Source organism: Oncorhynchus gorbuscha, linkage group LG05 (genome assembly GCF_021184085.1).
Source record: "Oncorhynchus gorbuscha isolate QuinsamMale2020 ecotype Even-year linkage group LG05, OgorEven_v1.0, whole genome shotgun sequence".
In the NCBI taxonomy this organism is placed as follows: Eukaryota; Metazoa; Chordata; class Actinopteri; order Salmoniformes; family Salmonidae; genus Oncorhynchus; species Oncorhynchus gorbuscha.
Genome location: NC_060177.1, coordinates 27,396,861 through 27,420,320, shown reverse-complemented (window position 1 = coordinate 27,420,320; position 23,460 = coordinate 27,396,861). Strand labels below are relative to the sequence as shown.

The window sequence follows — 23,460 nt, the reverse complement described above, 5'->3', positions numbered from 1 at the left end:
CTCAAGCTGATCATGCTCTCAACCGACAGACTTTGTGTTTGATGTACTGTTCACAATAAACAAAGAGGGACAGAGATGGCGAGAGCAAAAGAGAAATTGAGAGAAGAGATAGTGGCAGAGAGAGAAAGGGGAAGAGTGAAAAGACAAGAAGGGTGATTGCTTTCAGCTTTCAGGGTGAGAGAGTGTGTTTTCCTGGTTGGAGGGGGAGAGAATAGTTTCTCTAGATGGGAGGAAGAGGCCCTGCTCTGGCACTGATAAAGTGACTGAAGCCCACTACTGCCACAGTTTGACAATTCCAGCCGCAATCTTCTACTCTCTTTTCTTCTCTGTCCTCCTCTCTCTGCCAGACCCTGCTCTTTGCAGGCATAATAATGGTTGTCTCGGCACCCTTCCTGCCTGCTCCACACACTCCCCTGTAGTGCCAGGGCTCCACAATAGAAGTACATTTGAGGGGTACTTTCATTGTGGTGTAGCCCTGACAGCCTCTCATTAGACCAGGATAGAATTAAAAGGGCTCCTCGTTCTTCTTCATCTTCCTCCTCTCCCCTCATTCTAATTTCCTCCTCATCTTCCTCCACCTTCTACTCCTCCTCCATGCTCAGGTCTGACACAAGGAGGTGTCCCTGGAGTATGTATGGCAGAACCACTCTCCGATCGGCACCAGTCCATTATCACGGAGATCACGGAAATGCCTTCAAAATGTCCTCAGTACGTAGACCAGAAGCTCACACTGCATGTGCCGAGTTTCATTTGAACGTGTCAATATGTTCTGTTGGTTGTAAGAAAGCGGGCCAGGGCATAGTTGATATTGAATAGGCATGTTATGCATGATGTGGCTCCTGGACTACTGCTCCCTATCAAGGCTTTGACAGATTAGAATGTGTGTGTACAGTATATGGATTCAAGGCAAATAATGAGAAATTACTTTTAAATTGCAGCTTAGCCCGTTGACAAAAAAAAAGGCCCTGTCAATGTTGCTGGGTGGTGCAGAGAGAAAAGCGAGAGATTCAGGGATGACTTTGTTTTGGTTTATTGCTTATTACCATCATAATCATCGGTCCTCTTCCACTCCGCAGTCTGGGCACACGTCTCCGCCTGCCTCGTCTCTGTGTTAGACGGTGATTGCCTTGTATTTAAGGATGCTTCTGTGAGGCTCTGTTCCGACAAATGCTTTTCCAATACCACTCACAGCAGAGCACACCTCATTTAAATCTGTGAAAGGGATTTTGATTCCATCAGCAGAATTCTTTGAGGCGAGAGAAGGTGCAGGCCATTCAATAATGCGTCAGAGATGAGAAAAAAGCACAAGAATATTCTCTCACCTGCCATATACATACAGTATGCTGAAAGGGCTGCCTCTGTCCTCAGACAGTGTTGTTCATTTAATCCTTCTTTTATTCTTAACACAGACCCTCATTTAGCTTTACGGCTTCACGGCAGCATGAGGAAGTGTAAGCCATGTGCCGAGCAGCTTTCAAACACACTGTGAAACAAAAACATTGGACTGATCATAAGCTTTGATCTGAGAGTTATAGCAGAGACTCACTGTAGGATCTGTGTGTAGACTGTCATGTAACGTATGAAGTCTGCGGTTTATATTTTGTGGCTGTGGCTGTGTGCGTGCGTGTGTGTGTGTCTGTGTGTGTGTCTGTGTGTGTAGCTACGTGTTTCTGTTGTGGACCAACTGCTGATATCTTCACTGTTGCAGCTTGTTGACCTTCAACACTTATCAGTGCATATCTTTTGTCTAAGCAATTGCCAGCTTTTCAGTCCGAGAGGGATTGGATAATGCATCCAAATTAAAATCTTGTGTAAATCCCCACGCTTGATTGCTTGAGAGCCGCTGAGAGTTGTTCCAACCTTAATGCTGAAGGACTTCCTGTATCCCAAAGTCATTTTCTTTTTCATTCCTTTATGAACAATTCTTGTTTTCTGCCCAGGGACATCTAGCTTAACAATGAAATGAATTCCCCATCCTCTCAGTTGTGCTGCTATTTATAATAGTAAAATAATATTATCTGTATATACACTGAGTATACAAAACATTAAGAACACCTGCTCTTTCCATGACATACAGTAGACTGACCAGGTGAATCCAGGCGGAAGCTACGATCCCTTATCAATGTCACTTGTTAAATCCACTTCAATCAGTGTAGATGAAAGGGAGGAGAGGTTAAAGAAGGATGTTTAAGCCTTGAGACAATTGAGACATGGATTGTGTATGTGTGCCATTCAGAGGGTGAATGGACATGACAACATATTGAAGTGCCTTTGAACGCGGTATGATAGTAGGTGCCAAAAGCAACATTGCTGGGCTCAACAGTTTCCTGTGTGTACCAAGAATAGTCAACATGGACCAGCATCCCTGTGGAACGCTTTCGAAACCTTGTAGAGTCCATGCCCCAATGAATTGAGGCTGGTCTGAGGGCAAAAATGAGGCTCCAACTCAATATTAGGAAGGTGTTCTTGATGTTTTGTACAATCAGTGTATCTCAGTTGAGGTAGAACTCATACATTTGGTTAAACTCTCAAATGGGTGAACACTTCATTGTTTACTTATATGGAAACAAGGGTCTAATGCTGTAATCATCCTCATAGTATTTGAGGCTAGTGATGTTTTTGGCTGAGGCAGTTTGCTAAACACCAAATCAGTGATGGCGGGGGTGCAAAGCCTACAGGGAAATCAAGAGTTGACTCCAGCAGCTGAGAGGGGTACAGGACAAGTGTCACGGGACGCCATACCGCAGAACTAACAATACTAATGGCACTTCTTTTACATTATGATAATTGCCAACACAAAATTGCCACCTAATTTTTCCCTGTTTCTAATTATTGAGCTCTCCAATGCTAGCAGGCACTGAGAGTAGCAGAACATTGGCAGCCAATTCAACTCCTGCAATTATGGTTCCATTGTAACGTGCTGCGGCTTTACAGAGGATTTGTGGGGCAGAGAATGATTGCTCTCCGATGCAATTAAAAACGGGACAAATCTGGTCTGGACCTGTAAATGTGTCTGCACACGACGGGTCTTTTGAAGCTTACCGCAGTTACACTCTGTAGTCTTTCTAGGGGTTGTGAAACATGTCCCAGAATATTTGGAAGAGGTCACACTGACAGACTCACCAAAGAACCTACTGAAGCAAATCCATTTTAGGATACACACTTGGAACACAGTCGACACGCACGCACACACACCGTTTTCCATCCACAGACACACATTTGCATTTAGAGTTTCCAGAGTGTGGCATGCTGGGTAGGATTAGCCACCCTCCTCTCCTCTGCAGTGCGTAGCGTGTCGGAGGAAGCAGTGACCCGGTGCGAATGTGCTCGGTAGGAAGTGGCAAAGCACCGGACTCGGGCACTATCAGGCCGTGGCCATCTGGAAACAGTGGCAGGAGAGTGTTTATGACTGAGGCAGCCCTCTGGGGAGACTAACGACACCCACAACCTGGGCCGCTACCTTGTCCTGTGCTGCTGCTGTAGACCAGCCATCAAAAGGATAACAACAAACAAGTCATCTTAATGGGAGATTATCTGTAGGGCTCTAATCAGTATCTCTGATGGTGCTTAGTGTTGTGTTAGGACATGCTGTTCTCTGTGACACTACTGCTCTTCATCTGGTTTTAGTTGTGTTGTTGTTGTTTTTTAGCACCGGTACGTCTCTAAATGGAACTCCTGGTATTATCTCGTAGTCGCTAGGAGCCATTCATTAGCTATTAACATTTGTTATACATGGCATGTTCATTTCCCTTCATTTAATTGATCAAACATTTCCAATAAAATCCATTAGTTGTAGCCTGGGGCTGGAGAGAACAGCATGTGTTTGTGCCTGTGTGTGTTTGCCATTAACAGGTAGACTCTGCCAATTACAGTTAGAGTCCGTGGAGTTAATCAAACACAGTACACAAACGTACCTCAGAGCAGAGAAAAACAACTCTCAACTCTTCACTCATCTCTTTAAATGTCACATTCAAAATGTCATGGATTAGGAAATGTTTTCTGGGATGACATACTTGTTAGGAAATAACCAACAATGGCTTCAGAGAATGCATTTATGGATTAGCTCCACAGAGATGGTACACTACATGGCCAAAAGTATGTGGACACCTACTCGTCAAACATCTCATTCCAAAATCATGGGCATTAACATTGACTTGGTCTCCTCTTTGCTGCTATAAACAGCCTCCACTCTTTTGGGAAAGCTTTCCACTAGATGTTGGCACATTGCTGAGGGGACTGGCTTCCATTCAACCACAAGAGCATTAGTGAGGTCGGTCACTGATGTTGGGCGATCAGACCCATACAGTGGCTTGCAAAAGTATTCACCCCCCTTAGCATTTTTCCTATTTTGTTGCCTTACAACCTGGAATTAAAATAGATTTTTGGGGGGGTTGTATCATTTGATTTACACAACATGCCTACCACTTTGAAGATGCAAAATATTTTTTCTTGTGAAACAAACAAAAAAAATAAGACAAAAAAAACCAGAAAACTTGAGCATGCATAACTATTCACCCCCCCCCCTAAAGTCAATACTTTGCAGAGCCATATTTTGAAGCAATTACAATTCTGACCAGTTTCCCAGTCTCTGCCAATTAAAAACATCCCCACAGCATGATGCTGCCATCACCATGCTTCATTGTGGGGATGGGCTTCTCGGGGTGATGTGAGGTGTTGGGTTTGCACCAGACATAGCGTTTTCCTTGATGGCCAAATAGTTCAATTTTAGTCTTGTCTGACCAGAGTACCTTCTTCCATATGTTTGGGGAGTCTCCCACATGCCTTTTGGCGAACACCAAACATGTTTTCTTATTCTTTTCTGTCCACTCTTCCGTAAAGCCCAGCTCTGTGAAGTGTACAGCTTAAAGTGGTCGTATGGACAGATACTCCAATCTCCGTGGTGGAGCTTTGCAGCTCCTTCAGGGTTATCTTTGGTCTCTTTTTTAATCTCTGATTAATGCCCTCCTTGCCTGGCCCGTGAGTTTTGGTGGGCGGCCCTCTCCTGGCAGGTTTGTTGTGGTGCCATATTCGTTCCTTTTTTAAATAATTTAATGGTGCTCCGTGGGATGTTCAAAGTTTCGGATATTTTTTTATAACCCAACCCTGATCTGTACTTCTCCACAACTTTCTCTCTGACCTGTTTGGCACGCTCATTGGTTTTAATAATGCCACTTGCTTGGTGGTGCCCCTTGCATAGTAGTGTTGCAGACTCTGGGACCTTTCAGAACAGGTGAATATATACTGAGATCATGTGACAGATCATGTGACACTTAACCTGTTAAAGATAGGGCTGACTACTGCCCCCTTTGGAGGAATTGCGTGCCCATAGTAAACAGAAAAAACATCTGTCCAAAATTGCTAATATATGCATATAATAATTAGAATTGAATAGAAAACACTCTAAAGCTTCTAAAACAGTTCAAATTATGTCTCTATGTAAAGCAGAACTCTCAGGGCAGCCAGAACAGGTGAATATATACTGAAATCATGTGACAGATCATGTGACACTTAAATAAAGTCCACCCGTGTGCAATCTAACTAATTATGTGACTTCTGAAGGTAATTGGTTGCACCAGATCGTATTTAGGGGCTTCATTTCAAAGTGGGTGAATACATTTGCACGCACCATTTTTTTTCTTTTTTAACCTGTCATTTTTTTCATTTCCCTACACCAATTTGGACTATTTTGTGTATGTCCATTACATTAAATCCAAATAGAAATCCATTTAAATTACAGGTTGTAATGCAACAAAATAGGAAAAACACTCTTGGGGATGAATACTTTTGCAAGGCACTATATATGTATATTATTTATTTATTTGGGCAGGTAGCGTTCTCTTGGCAGCCGCCAAACACCAGATTCGCTAGATGGTGAAGTGTGAGTCATCACTACAGAGAACGCATTTCCACTGCTCCAGAGTCCAATGGTCGGCAAGCTTTACACCACTCTAGCTGACTCTTTGCATTGCGCATGCTGATCTTAGGCTTGATTGCGGCTGATCAGCCATGGAAACCCATTTCATTAACCTCCTGGCGAACAGTTGCTGTGCTGATGTTGCTTCCAGAGGCAGTTTGTACTCAGTAGTGAGTGTTGCAACCGAGAACAGACCATTTTTACCTGCTTCGGTACTTGTGTGGACTACCACTTTGTGGCTGAGCTGGTGTTGATAGTTTCCACTTCACAATAACAGCACTTACAGTTGACAGGGGCAGCTGTAGAACGGCAGAAATTTGACAAACTGACTTGTTGGAAAGGTGGCATCCTATGACAGTGCCACGCTGAAAGTTACTGAGCTCTTCAGTACGGGCCTTTCTACTGCCAATGTTTGTCTTTGGAGATTGCATGGCTGGGTGCTCGATTTTAAACACCTGTCAGGAACGGGTGTGGCTGAAATAGCTAAATCAACTAATTTGAAGGGGTGTTTTGGCCATGTAGTGTATAACAGAGGACTTTCAAAGTCCATTTTCATAAATCAAGAGTTTCCCCATCTGTTTTTCTGTGCTATGGTGTTTGTTTACTTTCTTGCCTTCCTTTGTTCTATGTACTGAAACTTTCTTAATCCTTGCCTACACCCTCTTGGTGGCACTAGATTACCTTCCCTCTGTCAATTCTCTCTCTCTCTCTCTCTCTCTCTCTCTCTCTCTCTCTCTCTCTCTCTCTCTCTCTCTCTCTCTCTCTCTCTCTCTCTCTCTCTCTCTCTCTCTCTCTCTCTCTCTCTCTCTCTCTCTCTCTCTCTCTCTCTCTCTCTCTCTCTCTCTCTCTCTCTCTCTCTCTCTCTCTCTCCACATCTGCATTGCAGTGCCGAGGAGAAAGCAGTGGCTGCATGAGAGGAGTCATTGTGCATGTAGAGAGAGAGAGGAAGAGGGAGAGAAGAGGAGAGATGGCCGGGAAGCCACATCATGGAGTCATGGGTGACACCTTGGTATTATTGCCATTTGACACACACTAACACATAGACCAATCAATCTCATCCTGAAGTGATGACAATACTGAGAGGGTCATGTACTCCTCCACCCCCACCTCCCTCAAAGTCTCTTATTAATGGCATCAGCATTTTTCCTGGTCTCTCTCTATTTCCCTCCTGATGGCGGGACCCTGCTTCATTGTGTTCTGCCATGTTCCTGTAATTGCTGAAACGGCCTGCCTTATGCTGTGTGTGTGTGTGTGTGTGTGTGTGTGTGTGTGTGTGTGTGTGTGTGTGTGTGTGTGTGTGTGTGTGTGTGTGTGTGTGTGTGTGTGTGTGTGTGTGTGTGTGTGTGTGTGTGTGTGTGTGTGTGTGTGTGTGTGTGTGTGTGTGTGGAGAGAGAGAGAACAACTCTGTGCCCCACTGGGGCCGGCTGGGAGTTTGTGGGGCAGAACGTCAGCAGAGCCGCGGGCGAGCTCCACACTGAGGGAAATGACAGCCTCCAGGCCAGCATTGGTTGATGACCGTGAAACTCTTGCGGTTAACGTAAAGCGAGCGAGAGGCTGCCACAGCGAGAACTGTGAGGCTGTGTGCAGTTCTGCCAGCAACACAAGCCCCTCTCCAACTGCTCTGCAGTACAGAAACAAAACAACAGAGTCCGTGTTACAATTCCTAACACCAGCAGCTATGCCATCCAAGGTAAGCAGAGAGGAGCTAGACAGAATGACTGCTATTTGTCACAGTCTTTAAGAATACATTGTTTTTGTGCGTGAATAAATGCTGGTATACGTGCAGGAGAGAAGGAGAAACTATAGGTGGAGTAAAGAGAACAGTATTTGGGAGAGATAGAGTGCCTGCCTGCAGTCAGAGCAGAGGTGTCAGGAGAACAGATAAAGGTGTGAGTGTTTGGAGAGGTGTGGGAGCAGAGGGCAGCCGTGGAGGAGGTGTGAGAGGGTGAGTGACCAAGTGTGAGCTGCAACTGCTCGCTCTGTCATTAAACACCACCACCGTTCTAAAAGCTCCCCTCTCTCGAAAAGGTACAAGTCTGATGGAAATGTACCATGTGTTCATGTAGTTATTTACAAAATAGAGGATAGATCATTATTTTTCAAATGCACAGTGAAATGTGCTAAAAACAGGTTGTGAAGTGGGAGTGATAACTGGCAGCTTTTAACATCACCAGATCTCCTTAGGCAGCTGTGCATCTCCTTATGACTGATGAGGGTAATTTCTCCCAAACAGCAGAATGATCACTTTGGTTTGGTCCCCCAACTCCCTCCTCCTCCTTCTTCTTCTTCTTCTTTATATCCGAGTAGAAAGAAGACAGAGACGTTTGCTGCTATGTCTCCAGCAGTGGGTAGAATGGGTTCAGATGATGAATAGCTCTCCAGTCCCGTGCATTTGAGCTACACACACATTGGCTATAATAAAGTGGTTGGTGAGAAAACAAACAGAATTGTACACAAAGAAAAGAAATTGGCAAATGTGTTCTCAGTTTTCATTGGTGAAGAAATGTTGCTTCTCAATCATAGAAACTTGGACTCGAATACAACATTTAATATGGATTTAAATAACACCATGGCATGTGAACAGCAAACCTCCTTATTTTCTTTGATTTTCCTTTGGGGATCCAAAATAATACCCACACCAATGTGAATTACCTTCATGGACTAGTCCCAGATATAGCGTGGTTCTTATTCCCGGTGTGTGCCCTCAGAGGAGTGATTGGAGAACATTTAGGAGTTCTGTGCCTCTCTCCTAGCCTCATAGGTTCAGCCTCAGTGGGCTGTCTTTACCAATTTTCCCATCTGTCAGTCACAGGCCAAAACAAATCCACCTGTCTTCCAGGAGGCTGGGCTGAGAGACGCTGCAGCTGTCTGGGCCGGGACAGGAGAGTGTGACAGCGCCCTCCTCTGGTGATGGAGGGTCCATTAGTCTGCTTATTAGCCCACCTGTCACCACTACGACACCATCTCACCTGGAGGTGCCTCCAGCACACTAATGTGCAGATCTACCCTTGCCCCATCACAACAATACTTTGGTAATAGAAGTAATGGCTCTATGCTTCTGTGATCCACACGTCCTTGATCATCATGAGGTTGTTTCCAACCTGGTAACAACATAACAACTCATCCATGAGAGACATGCACCTCAGTGGACTCATGATTGCTTGAACAATGAAGCCATTAACACCACATTATGTAAATGGTAATGGACAAAAACATCTAATAGGATAAAGGCTTAAGTACAGTGCAATATAATGCCGCTGACTTTAACTGGCTCTTTGAATGATGTTTTCAATTATAACCTTGCTAATGTAATTCATTGTTTCACAGCCGAAAATACATTTTTAAAGCTTCACTGAGTCTCCATTTCAGAAATCAGGTTTAATCAGTCATGTACATTGAACACATGCACTGGAACGTCCTCTAAAGAGATTGACAAAGTTGCCCGGGATCTGTGCTCGCTACGGCTCTTAAAAGGGACATAACCCCCCTCCCCTCCATGGCAGGTTTCTATTGTGGAGGGAAAGTGTTCATCTGATATTTGAAAGGCCTGTGCCTTTAAGAGGGCTGTCCCCCCTTTTTCCTAATGCCCCCCCCCCCCCCCCCCAACCACACAGAGTAGACACTCCTCCTGCGAGCATTTGTGAGGCAGCTCCTGTCCCTTACGTCTCTTTGTGGGGAAACAGAGGGCACACTTTCTAGAGCATAACTGGAGACAGAGACACAGAGTTCCAGGCAGGACGCCTAGGGTTCCAGCCTACAGCCACCCCTGGCACAGCCCTGAGGGGGACAGCTCCCACAGAGCACCTTGGCCAAGAGGTCCACGAAAGGAGAAGAGATGCTAATCAACTGGACCATCCCAGAAAGTGAGATGACATGAATGATGTGAATCCAACTGATAAATGCTGGATCTGAACCCTAAGTGAGAGGCGTATTGAGTGTGTTGTCTAAAGTAAACGTTTTCTCTTGAAAAGTTAGACTGAAGCATCGAAGTATCCAGGTTACAAGGATAAAAGCTCATCGAGAGAAAACAAGAGAAAGGACACTTCAGCTTAGAATTTATGCATTTTCAAGTATTTTTTATTTTTTTACATCTTGAATTGCCCCATTTGTATTCTCAATTCACCACCCAGCGTTTATCTTATTTTTTCAGCTGTCTGTAAAGCAGCATGAAAGACTCCATTGAAAGCACTTTCTGCGAGCCGGGTAATATTCCTGTCTGAAGCCTTGTAACTTTCGCAGACGTCTACAGAATAAACCTCTAACAAGAATAAGAAAACAATGCTGTGCTGGATCCCATATGAGTAAGGGTCTCTGACTGGACTTTTATGATTGGAGAAGATACAGGAACGAAGAGATGTATTCCGGCTGTGGAGTTGGAGTGGCCAGCATTCAAAGACAGTATCAGGTCAGGGAGTCTGTCAGACCATACACCGGACCTGGAGAGAATACACAGGTCCCAATGGAAACCGGTGTGATCCCAGCTAGGTGCCCAATATATCAGGTTCAGCCTTACAGTGGGCAGCCCTCCTGCACTGTCAACAGTGTTTCCAACACACAGCCCACCCCGGTGCCTACACCTCTACCTCCACCTCCCGCCGCACTCAAACCGGGCCAGGGTGGGTTCAAGAAAGTGTGTCGCACAGAGGAGGACTGCCCGTGCCCCTTCCCAGGATTGGCCTCAGGAGTGCTGGAGATGCGTGTCAAGGAGGGCAGTAAGATCCGTAACCTCATGGGTTTTGCCATGGCTCGCATGCAGGGGGATGTCAGTGGTGTTGGGGTTAGTGGAGGCGGTGGCCTAAGACAGGTTGTTTTCTCTGGGTCAGGTCGTGCCGTCACCAAGACCATCACATGCGCTGAGATCATGAAGAGAAAAGTGGGGTCTCTGCACCAGCTGACCAAGCTGCGCTACAAGGGTGTGAGGGAGGTGTGGGAGAGCCACGAAGGGGGGGCATCGGAGATGACTGTTCACAGGACCGTCCCCTCCATCAGCATCCTTTTGTCCAAAGACCCCCTGGACCCGCAGGAGCCCGGCTACCAGCCCCCTGAGACTCTCAGTGCTCTCTGGGAGGACAGAGACAGTGTGGATGCCCCACAGACAGCCAGCAAGAGACCTCTTGGTCTGTCCCCATACAGCAGTTTCCCTGAATCTAAGAGAGTGTGTCTGGGTCTGGACGAGGGGACTCTGGCTCTTTCCACCCCCCTGGCTAACTGACTGACTGAACTGGTATCAAACAGTCGAGTGGGAAGGATCAGAGGAGTTCATTCTGCACTGCCCTCCACTGAAGCACAGTGCTGAAACAATCAGAACATGCACTCAGACAGAACCGTGCTTTTTGAGGAGAACTGAGCACCCTGCCCACCCCATCCTCCAGAGGTCAGTCAAAATAGGACCTGAACGCTTGTCTCTGTAGATACAGCATTTATTGAACCCATTTCTCAGCACAATCAATCGTTGGCCTTTGTGCCCAGAGATACTTAATATCATCACACTGTATGTCACACTGTAAGAGCTTAGACATGACAGCACACTTATCACATTTTAAAACATCAACACAACACAGAGAGACCAATCACCCAAGATCCCATTTTGAACATTGTTGTTCTGTTTTCCTAATTATGTCCTACATCTGCAAATCTGTTCAAATGCACAAGGTAGGTCCACGATATTGTAATGAATACACAGAATATCTACACTCCCCTATGTATTTATTTGGACAGGGAAGCTAAAAATGTTTAATTTGGCTCTATACGCCAGCATTTCGGATTTGAGATCAAATCCAAAATGCGACAGTAGAGAATGTCACCTTCGATTTGAGGGTATTTTCATGCATATCTGTTTACCTGTTTAGAAATGAAAGTACTTTATGTATCTAGTCCCCCATTTGAAGGCACTTATAGTGTATAAAATGTAGACTATTATTACACTATGAGTGAATTTGTCCAAATACTTATGGCACCGTCAAATGGGGTGACAATATACATTAAGTGCATTCATTTCTAAACTATCCATAATATGGCAAATGTATCATGTTTTTAAATATCCAAACATTCAAATAAACTATATGCAGGAAAAGCCTTTTTGTGTATTTTTATCCCTCAGCCTATAGTACTGTACAAAGTCCTGATTGAAAAGGAAATCACAGCATGCTGATGTGTTGATAAGAGTAACGGGAGTGAAATTTGTCTAAGAGACTGATTTAATGACATGGCCCCTGATAAGACGCAGCTCCAGAACCAAGCAGCCTGACAGATGCTGGGGGCTGAAATACAGGGACAGATTATCATTAAGATTACAACACTACATTGTAGCACACTAGAGAAAAGGATCAAAACTAAGGTTGATATAAATTCACACAGTCAGTGTCCCTCCAGAATATGAAACCATAGCAGCAGACTCAACTCCATACCATTACTACAGTGCTTGGGTTCAAGTAGAGCAGTGGTTCCCTAACCTTTTTTAGTCCGGTACAGTTTCAAACATTCAACCTCCAGCTGCGTACCCCCTCTAGCACCAGGGTCAGCGCACTCTCAAATGTTGTCTTTTGCCGTCAATGTAAGCCTGCCACACACACACTATACAATACATTTATTAAACATAATAATGAGTGTGAGTTTTTGTAGGACCAGGACCAGGGCACAAATAATAATATAATAATAATCAACAATTTTGCTCTTTATTTAGCCATCTTACATATAAAACTTTATTTGTTAATCAAAAATTGTGAATAACACATTAACCACAGGTAAATGAGAAGTGTAACATAACTCTGCAATGTTGGGTTGCATTGGAGAGAGTCTTAGTCTTAAATAATTTTCCACACATAGTCTGTGCCTGTATTTAGTTGTCATGCTAGTGACGGCCAAGAATCCACTCTCACAAAGGTACATGGTTGCAAAGGGCATCAGTGTCTTAACAGCGTGATTTGCCAAGGCAGGATACTCTGAGCGCAGCCCTATCCAGAAATCTGGCAGTGGCTTCTGATTAAATTAAATTCTCACAGAACCGCTCGTTGCAATTTCAATGGGGCTCTCTTGTTCAGATATCTGTAAGTGGACTGGAGGCAGGGCATGAAAGGGATAACGAATCCAGTTGTTTGTGTCATATTGGGAAAGAGTCCCTGTAATCCTAGATTCAGATCATTCAGGCGAGAAAAAACATCACCCAGATAGGCCAGTCATGTGAGAAACCCGTCATCATGCAAGCGGTCAGACGAGTGAAAATGATGGTCAGTAAAGACAACTTTAAGCTCGTCTCTCAATTCAAACAAATGTGTCAATACTTTGCTCCTTGATAACCAGCACACTTCTGTTTGTTGTAAAAGCGTTACATGGTCGCTGCCCATATCATTGCATAGTGCAGAAAATACACGAGAGTTTAGGGGCCTTACTTTAACAAAGTTAACAATTTTCACTGTATTGTCCAAAACATATTTCAAGCTGTCAGGCATTCCTTTGGCAGCAAGAGCCTCTCGGTGGATGCTTCAGTGCACCCAAGTGGCATCAGGAGCAACTGCTTGCATGTGCGTTACCACTCCACTATGTCTCTCTGTCATGGCTTTTGCATCATCAGTACAGATACCAACGCATCACCAAAGTCCATTTGATGTAACAAAGCTGTCCAGTACTTTAAAAATATCCTCTCCTGTTGTCCTTGTTTACAGTGGTCTACAGAAGAGGATGTCTTCCTTAATTGACCCCCCCATAAACGTAACGGACATATACCAGGAGCTGTGCCAGGCCCGCCATGTCTGTTGACTCATCCAGCGAATCAGTAATTGTTTCAAAACATCTCACTGATGCGTCGTGAAACAGTGTTGTTTGATGAAGACATTGTCTGTATCATTTTTTGGGTCCTTTTCCCCCAGCATTGTCCCAGGCATATCCGCAGCAGCAGGAAGAATTAAGTCCTCCACAAGTGTATGGGGCTTGCCTGTCCTAGCCACTCGGTAGCTCACCATTTAAGACTCTTCTAGCCCCTTCTTATTAATGGTATCTGTTGCTTTTATTCATGTCTTACTACTTGAAAGTCGTCTTAATTCTCGATCAAAAAACTCCCGTGGCTTATTTTTCAAATTGCCATTTTTTTTGTTTCTCAATGTCTGCGCAAGAGTGAAGGTTTCATCGAGTTGTGAGATGTTACTTTTGCACATATAGCACACAGTGGCTGAGAAAAGGTACTACTCCCAATATAAGTGAATCCCAAATCAATGTAGTTCTCATCATGTTTGCGCCTCTTCGATGGTCCAACGTCCCTGTCTGTTGTTCGGTGCTTTCCCGGGTAAGGGGGCAGTAGCTCTTTGGCTGCATTAGATACACAACTGTCAGTGTCCATGCTAGCTGGGCTAACAACAAATGTAGAATTACTGATGCTAGCATTTGATGTGCTCGTGGAAGCAGAACAACTTGTGTCGTCGACAGGTGCAGTTGTAGTACTGCTGGTAGTAGCAGTACTACCAGTAGAGTTGGTATGTGTGTCTATGGACATGGTTAAAATAAGTTAGGTTTCTGCACTATTTATCAATTTTAGAGCTAACGGAATGAGCAGCAGCTACGTTTGGCTACATACGGACCGTTAGTGGAATTCCTGCTAGAAAGTAACGGTTAATGTGATTGGATGTTAATTATTTGACTAGGCTACCTGTATTTGACATTGTGTTGTTATTTTGATGAACACTAGATGATTTAATTTTATTTTTGGCAGTGAAACAAGGCTACTCAGGCGAGACAAAAACCTCACCCAAATGTATAGAACCGCTCGAAAATATAAATGGACTGTTTTAAAATGTGAATATTTTTTTACATTTTTAAAAAAATAAATCAATAAATGAATCACATTTTTATTTGGCGTACCCCCGACTGCATTGCAGGTACCCCTGGGGGGTCATTTAATTTGTAATTTAATTACATTTGTTAGTTTAACTCAATTAAAATCTTGGTAGTGTTTTCAGTAGTTAATTACTTTTTAGATGTGTGGCTAACTGGAACTACACACAAAGAACATATTGGTGTAGGCAAGAAGTAGGCAAGAATTTCCTTTCTTTCACAGCATCAGACTTGCCTAATTCTAACTTGAAACAGTTTTTGTGTTGAATAGGCTAAATTACACATTCTGTTTAAGGAAACATTTTGCTAAACATTTTGGGACTGTATCAACAGTGGGCTAAGAGAGATATTTTCCTTTAAATCTGACTCCAGAGTGATATGTTATTGCAATTTGTAGTATATGACATTTCAGATTTAGACATGAAAATTTATCATGAAGTAGATTGGATGTTTTTTAAAGTAACTTTAGAGTCATTCCAGCTTTAAAAAGCACAAGAAACACGATTGACAATTCATTTTCATCATGAGCAAAAGTTATTGGTTTTCTACCCAAAGTTCCAAAGAAATGGTGATCTATTTAATAAATACAAGAGACAAGCAAAATGGATTAAAGGGTGTGGTGACAGTAGCAGGAACAGTGGCACCTAGTGGGCAAAATGTGGTACTTTCACACTAACTTACGGTAAATAATGCAAGCGACTTCAATGGCTAATTTCTCTTAACAGGGGGAAAAGACCATCACCAGATTCACATGGAATAGATTAATAAGGATGAAGAAGCAATACTCCAAGCAGCAGCTCCATACTACCTGTCAGACAGAGAACTGATATTATATACTGGTTGTTGAGTTGCGGTGTGTGGGTCCATGGGTGGCTTTTGATAGTTTTCTTGGATTCCTCATGTCTAATCATTGTTCGGTAGAATTATGGTCCAAGTCGGATATTAGGTACTATATTTATTGAAGAATATATACATCCTATAACTTAAAATGGCCAATTTGGGCGCAATCAATTATCTTTATTTCAACTAAATAATGTTTCAGGAATGATAATCTTATCTTTTTCGAACTACATTAATTATTTCAGAACAATCTGAGATGATGGGTGTCACGGCTTGCTGAAATGACCCATTAGTTAGGTAAACTATGTTTCTTAAGGGTAGCTTTAGTGTGGCTAAACTTCTTCTAGTGTGAAGTAATTGGTAGCTTGGTAAACTATATTTTCAGAGTACCTTCCACTTCCCTACATCTTAAGGGATATTGTACATCTGACTCAAAAAGGAGTCAAGTAGTCCTTGCTCGATCTGATTTGGACAACTTATTAAAATACTGATAAGTGTAAGAAGGTTTTTCTTTATCAAAAACGATTAGATACTGTCCCAAACCAAGATCACACTTCCCCAGAGGTATTAGTTCTAAATCAGCCATGCCTGCTGAGTATGATAACCTTTTACAAATGGAATTAAGTGTCCTTTCTCTTCATCATAATGAAAATCTGCAAGGACAACAATTGGCCTAATTTACAATCCATTTATCGAAATGGCTTTAGAGCTCTGGAAATAGATTTGTACAATTACGATCATAGTGCAATTTGTCATGAAGTGTGATCCCATGCTCTCCTAATATTTTGGCTGAGATGACATCTTTCAAAATATATATATCTTTTAAATCATGAAATACCAAACAGTGCTTTTGTAGCAAATGTCTGCCTGTGTTTCACTATCTAGAGCGGACACAGCCATTAACCTCCTTCTCAAACCCATTAAATCAATCTGAGCAAAGCAGAGAACCCAAGGTTGAATAAAAAAAATGCTGCGACTGCAATAAAGCCCAAATGGAACAAACCGTGTGTCCTCAAGACTGGAGAAAGGTTATCACTTCAGGTCGCTGTTATCATACAGTTAACAGCTTTCAGTGAGGTGCCTGAGGGACGGCCAGTCAGTGATGCCGGTCACATAGATAGAGGCTCTATAAGTAAATCTCCTATCGACCTGCTGAATCCGTTATCAAGCATGACAAATTCTGGGCCAAGTGTAAAATCCAGAGAGGGTAATTAGGGAGAACTGGATAGTGTATACCTGAGTGAGAGGACATAAAAAACTGTGACAAAAGCATTACCCTAGAGCCAAATCACATGTGGCTGGTGAGAAATAGCATATCAGATGAGACAACAAGGTACCATATGAGTGTGTGGTGGACAAGAATACACAAGCTGGAAGTCTATTTCCCCAATGACATTGGTTTTCTATGAAGTACCACAGCTTTTTGTATGGAACACGTCAAGTAGTATTCTCCTAAAACATATAGGCCTACAATTACACTGAACCAAAGTATAAACACATGTAAAGTGTTGGTCCCATGTTTAATGAGCTGAAATAAAAGATCCCAGAAATGTTCCATATGCACAAAAAGCTTATTTCTCTCAAATGTTGTGCACAAATGTGTTTACATCCCTGTTATTGAGCATTTATCCTTTGACAAGATAACCCATCCACCTGACAGGTGTGGAATATCAAGAAGCTAATTAAACAGCATGATCATTACACAGGTACACCTTGTGCTGGGGAAAATAAAACGCCACTTTAAAAGGTGTAGTTTAGTCACACAACACAATGCCACAGATGTCTCAAGTTTTTAGGGAGTGTGCAATTGGCATGCTGACTGTTTCAGCATGATAATGCACGGCCCCATGAAGCAAGGATCTGCACACAATTCCTGGTAGATGACAATGTCCCAGTTCTTCCATGGCCTGCATACTCACCAGACATGTCACCCATTGAGCATGTTAGGGATGCTCTGGATCGACAGCATCATCCAGTTCCCGCCAATATGCAGCAACTTCGCCATTGAAGAGGAGTGGGACAACATTCCACAGGCCACAATCAACAGCCTGATCAACTCTATGTGAAGGAGATGTGTCGTGCTGCACGAGGGAAATGGTGGTCACACCAGATACTCACTGAATTTTCGGATCCAAGACCATTTTTTATGGTATCTGTGACCAACAGATGCATATCTGTATTCCCAGTCATGTGAAATCCATTGATCAGGGCCTAATTTATTTATTTCAATTGACTGATTTCCTTATATGAACTGTAACTCAGTAAAACTTTAAAATTGTTGCATGTTGCGTTTATATTTTTGTTCAGTATACTACTACTACTAATAATAATAATACATACATTTTAATATTGATTAATAATAACCCTTTTCTGTTTGCCAAAACCTACCAATGACGTGGATGTGGATTAAGGCAGCCCCCCCGCACCTCTCTGATTCAGAGCGGTTGGATTAAATGCTGAAGACACATTTCAGTTGAATGCGCATTTCAGTTGAATGCGCATTTCAGTTGAACTGACCAGGTATCCCCGTTTCCTCTTCCTTTCCCACTGCATAAAGAATGAGAATAAATTCATTTTGAACTTGTGATAAAAGTGTGCACTCTATTTCCCCCCCCCCCCCCCCCCCCGCTGCAGCAGATGAGAGCGAGGTCTCTTGGATGGCGTGGGAGTTTGCTATCACCCTGCCTCCAGATGGTTCCATCTTTTCTTATCTAGAAGAATGGGTGCTGCCTCCATTCCCTTATCTGGGAATCCTTTCAATTGAATATTTACGGGGCCTATGTTGCTTTCTGCCTGTGTTAGCCCGACTGAACACACTATTCCTCTTGCTTGGGAAGACAGGCCGAAGGGTTTTTCTCCCCCCCCCTCCTCATGCACATTCTCACTCTCCATCTCCCTAGTTAGGGAATGGGACAGTGATTGATTATGTGATTATGCCAGAAAAGAACGTAAGGTCAAGCTGGGAGCAGCACGGAGGTATTAATGAATGACCATACAGGGAATATGTTCAACAATAGAGAGAAGTATGGATTATGACAGGGGGGAATACCTCCTCCATCTTGTGTCAAGAATAGAATAGATGGAGTTAATCACTTTTTTACCCCACACTCTTATTTCCTTCTTCACTTTGTACACCACCGATTGAGGCACACTCAAACAGCAATTGAAAGCGTCTTATTGCAATATAACTGGCTGGCTGGGGTCTATCTGCATGAACAAACCAGGGCACAGCTCCTCCCTGGTAAGTGTCTCGAAATGTCTTTGCAAAAAAACACTTTTCTAAAATTCCTCCATGTTGGATTAATCAGTGCAGTTGAGGATGTAATTGCAGTGCTGAAGTCAAAGCTGTAAGTGCAGATAATGAAAACTGAATAAATGACTTCCAGAATTCAAAGTTTAAAAATTATAATAATTGCAGCGACCATTGTGCCCCTGATATATATGCTCTAAAATCGTAGAGGGCCACAATACAAAATTGTGGGATTTTAGTTTGTTTTATATTGATGCAAGAGTAGCAAGGGTTCACGGAATTGGTATAGAACAAATTAATCTATACCGCAAAATTCCATTTCTGATGTGCAAGCTGATGATTGAATGATAAAATTGACAATTGAGAAGAAAAAAATAATTTGGCCTAAATGTTGGTTTTAATTATTTGCCTGTCTTCTGAAGCTTTCTCAAAATTCTCAGAGAATCTCCAATGAAATACTTAGTCCAGGACTAAATTAATCTGTGTCCAGGAAACAGCCTCTCACTGTGTTACATGGGTTATTGTAAAATTGTGAAAGCTGTCAATTTGGATACTTGATCTGGCTGTTTGCTGCCCTCTGGTGGAGGTGAAAGATTATAGAGGCCGACATTTTGAGAGGATATCAGTAAATAACAGTTATATATGCTTCATGTTCAGGCCGTAAAGGGACTAGATTATGGAAAGACATGTTTGTTTTGGCACATTTTTAAAAAATGGTTCTGTACATTTATTGATTGATGATCCTCAAGTTATCGCACTCATTTATAGGGCTTGTCATGCCAAATAATGTCCCCCGGCCAAATAGTGTCCCCCTCTAAGCCACAATGGAATTCGACAAACTATTAGCGTCCGTTGCTATATCAACAGTGCGTTGACCTAATGATTAGAATTTTGGAGATCGTTACAGACTAAATTACTTTATTTTCATAATCGCTATGCAAACAAGGCTTATTTCCGCAACAATTTCGCTGTTTAATTAAACTAGTTTTGTTTAGCAAATAAAATGAAAACATTAATTTGAACTACTTTTGGGTACCTTGTTAACATTACAACATGAAATCCATGTCTTAAACGTTAATACGTTTCGGAAATGGCAAAGAAAACGTGTCATCTGCTTGACACGTGCAGATCAAAGTCAGCTAATTTCCACTCCATTCATATGCAAATCCGTTTGATTCATACACTGGCTTGTCTGGCTGTCATGTTTTATTTTAACCTGCACTTCCCCTATCTACGCTGAAATAATATCATTTCCGTAGTCCTCTATTATGATCCTTTTCTTCTATCTATCTATTGTATTGTCCTAGGATACAACAATGAATCATGTAGAACAAATAAATAACATCAAAGGATACCTTACAGCTTACAATAATGAACACCTTGTGAAACAGCTGTGAAAACCAACCTGGCAATATTTAAGATTTGAATACAAACTTTGATAGTTTTTGGTACAGTTGTGTCATTCATTTATTTTCACAGATTTTCTGTACACTTACATGGCAATCATAGACTAAAATACTGAATTCTGGTGTGTGGAATTCTGTCTGTCACTTGTTCTCAACAGGCAGCCAGTCTCAGAAGGGGGACTTGAAGAGGGAGACGGCAAAGTCCAGGCACTGCTGCTCTCTTTGTTCTGTGTGTTTACAGTGCTAGTGTTTTTAGTTCCTCTGTGTATCTCACATATTATGTGTCCAGTATGATAGAGCTAGGAAACTTTCTTAGCAGATAATGACAACAACAGTGTCGACGATGTAGAGAAAAGTTGGAGGATGGTTGGTAATGGGGGACATCAGGTGGGTCCACGTCTGGGTGTTGGGCAGAACCTCTAGCTGCTGGAGAACAGGAGCAGAGTTAAAAGGGGAAAAGGGTAGGAGACAGACGTAAACAAGCAAACACATAGGTTACACTTCACTGTGAGAAAATGTGATGGATTAGTGCAGTGTTAAAAACTAAATGAACAGCGGGTAATCATATTTACCTGGTCAAAAACCTCCACTTCCTTCTCAGTCCGTGCCTGAAGGTGGTCCTCGAAGGCCTTCTGATCTGGGTCGACAACTTCCCCCACTTCAGGTGGGGTTTCAGTGGTCTGAAAGATCGTTATACAAAAATAGCAATAGACAAACAACAACACTAAGTCAATCACAAATTTGAAATACTACAGTATATGCAATAATTGTATATACAATTGCATTGTTTACCTCAGTCAACAGCTGCGGCTCCCGTCCGTACTCGCCGTAGATGCTGCTGTTGTGTGCAAAGAGAATTACCTTCAGGTTGTTCTCCCACCCTTCCTGGTATCAAGGGGCTTTCCCATGGCAGTCTTGATGGTCTGATTGGTCCATTTACCAAACCTGGAGGAGGGGGTAAGAAAGTGATATCTATTGACAATATAAGATATTGAAATATGTCTGATTATGTACCATGGAAAAACAAATAGTAAAAAATAAATAAAACAAACCATTGGTGGCAGAACATAACCTATAACATCCGTACTTTGTTCCACCGTTCATGACCTCAAGTCAGGAGACCGAAGTCATGACCTCAGGAGAACCGTGGATGTTGAAGATAGTCCACCATCGCCTCGGAGGTGGCCTCGCTAGTCTCGTCCTTGATGGGTATCATACAAAACAAACATTTATTTTTGGTTCCAAGCACCATTTGTAATGGGTTACAGAAGGGAATGTCGAGTTAAGCACGTACTCTTCCTTTACTGACCTTAATGGGTATCGCCTCCACCCACTTGGTAAAGTGATCGGTCACCGTCAGACACCAGCTGATGCCATTCCTGGATTTCGTGAAGGGTCTGATGAGGTCCACCCTTAACATTTAAAATGTTAGAGAGAAGATGACCTTGTTCTTACCCATATCTGTCATACGGTGTGCAGATTTTTGTAATTGTAAGGATACTGACACACACATTCTATGATATTGAACTGCCGAATAAAGTAACCATTACAAAACAACTTATCAGGGCAAAATTTGAATTGGAACACTTACCGATCATGTGCCATGTTGAAACAACTTTGATGGGCTTCAACTCCAGTGCCAGTCTTTGCCTTCTCAAACTTCTGACAGGATACTGACCTTTAGGCAAAAAGGGATATATTGAAACATTGTGTGCTCTCTGATGACAATTTTTTAAATGTTTTTGTATACAATCTACAATAACAATCTAAATGGACCAAAAAGAGACAATATAAAAAACTGTCAATGGCAATGTGAGAAAATTATGGTAACTAGTCTGGCCCTAATTCAGTTTCTTTTCTTCTCCATACCCCCTCCATACACACACAGGCTGTGCTGGCTCACAGAAAGAGTGGGCCATCGTCATTTTGGTCAAGGCTCTCTATGGCAGGTTCAGCAACTGAGGGAGCTGACTTAAATGAGTAAGCAGCTGATGTGCCAAAAAACTGCAAAACATTATCAGGCAGCTGGTGCTCATAGCAAGCCTCACCAGACAGCTTCAGTCCATATCGAATGTACAGGATGGAGTTAAGGGTCTGCAAGGACATCTGATTTCTAAGTTTGCTTTCTACCACACTCATCTGGCTGAATACTCTCTCGACTTCAGCATTCGACTGTGGCAATGACAACACAGACACAGCAGCCATGGCAAGTTCTTGAGACGGGTTGATTTCAGCTGCATCCCTGAACTTCCAAATCCCACTCCAGAAGCCCAGTGTGTTTTTGTCTCATTCCATTTACTAAGATGGATGGCACGCCATTGCTGGACAATCTTGTCTATCTCTGCAGGGGAGGAGCCAAGGAGCTTGGCTATTTCTTTCTATTTCTCCAGGGCTCTTATTGTGCTTTAGAGTTTCCTCCACATTGAAAACTGACATGTACTGCAATGCTTCGATATTGTCCGGCAGTCTCACCCTCAACTCATTAGTGATGGGGACGGTGAAGGCTACTCGCCGCTTTTGGACATTGTATCATCCTCAGGCGAGGTGGAGCTCAGCTGCCTCAGACTCAAAAAGGTAACCAAGGTACGGTTTGGGACTGATGTATCCATCTATTGGCCCTTTGAGTACATCAACATTTGCCAGTGGATTCAGCACCATGCTGCTCACAGACTTGATCAGGCTAACCAAGCTGTCAAGTTGCTTAAGAGGATCTACTAGCTCTCCCTCAAAAGCCTTGATGGCCAACTGTACCTCACCCAGCACTGACCTCAAAAAAGTCAGATCCAATATGTTTTGAGGATCACTGTACATGGAGTATAAAACCTCAGCCATGTTGCAGTGCTTACTGGACTTGGTGACTGCGAAATGCAGCCTAAGCTCCTCCCACTGGTCCAAAATGGTTCAATGGAGAGCCAACGTGTGGCACACACCTTGGTTATCTGTAAAGGTTTCCCCCCACAGTTGGTGGTCTCATATATGGCCTTGTAGGCCTCCCTGCACTTTGGAGACACTGAAAACCAGTTATAAGTCTCTTCTACCAAGTACTCCACACTACGGGGGATGGCGTCATTGGAAGCAAAACTTACAGAAGCTGCAGAGAGTGGTACACAGCGAATAAGAACCAGATATTTGAGGCCATACTCCTTTAGCACTTTATGGACCCCATTGTTAATCCCCATCATAACAGAGACATTGTCAGTCCCTATCCCCAGGAGTTTCTCTTTTTT

The 23,460-nt window shown here is 42.9% G+C and overlaps 1 protein-coding gene and 2 long non-coding RNA genes across 3 annotated transcripts; 2 read left to right on the top strand and 1 right to left on the bottom strand.

Moving 5' to 3' along the window:
• Positions 1–6,811: 6,811 nt before the first annotated feature.
• Positions 6,812–9,242, top strand: LOC124035064. Its single transcript, XR_006838673.1, has 3 exons — positions 6,812–6,923; positions 7,304–7,604; positions 8,754–9,242. It is a non-coding gene; the product is annotated as an uncharacterized LOC124035064 (long non-coding RNA).
• A 290-nt stretch (positions 9,243–9,532) lies between these two features.
• LOC124035063 (ribonuclease P protein subunit p25-like) lies at positions 9,533–11,962 on the top strand. Its single transcript, XM_046348480.1, has one exon. It carries the CDS (start codon positions 10,269–10,271, stop codon positions 11,124–11,126), a length of 858 nt encoding a protein of 285 aa, XP_046204436.1. The 5' UTR covers positions 9,533–10,268; the 3' UTR covers positions 11,127–11,962.
• A 9,399-nt stretch (positions 11,963–21,361) lies between these two features.
• Positions 21,362–21,893, bottom strand: LOC124035344. The gene is made up of 3 exons (XR_006838729.1): positions 21,825–21,893; positions 21,543–21,645; positions 21,362–21,434 (listed from the first exon to the last, which is right to left on the bottom strand). It is a non-coding gene; the product is annotated as an uncharacterized LOC124035344 (long non-coding RNA).
• Between the last annotated feature and the right edge of the window lie 1,567 nt (positions 21,894–23,460).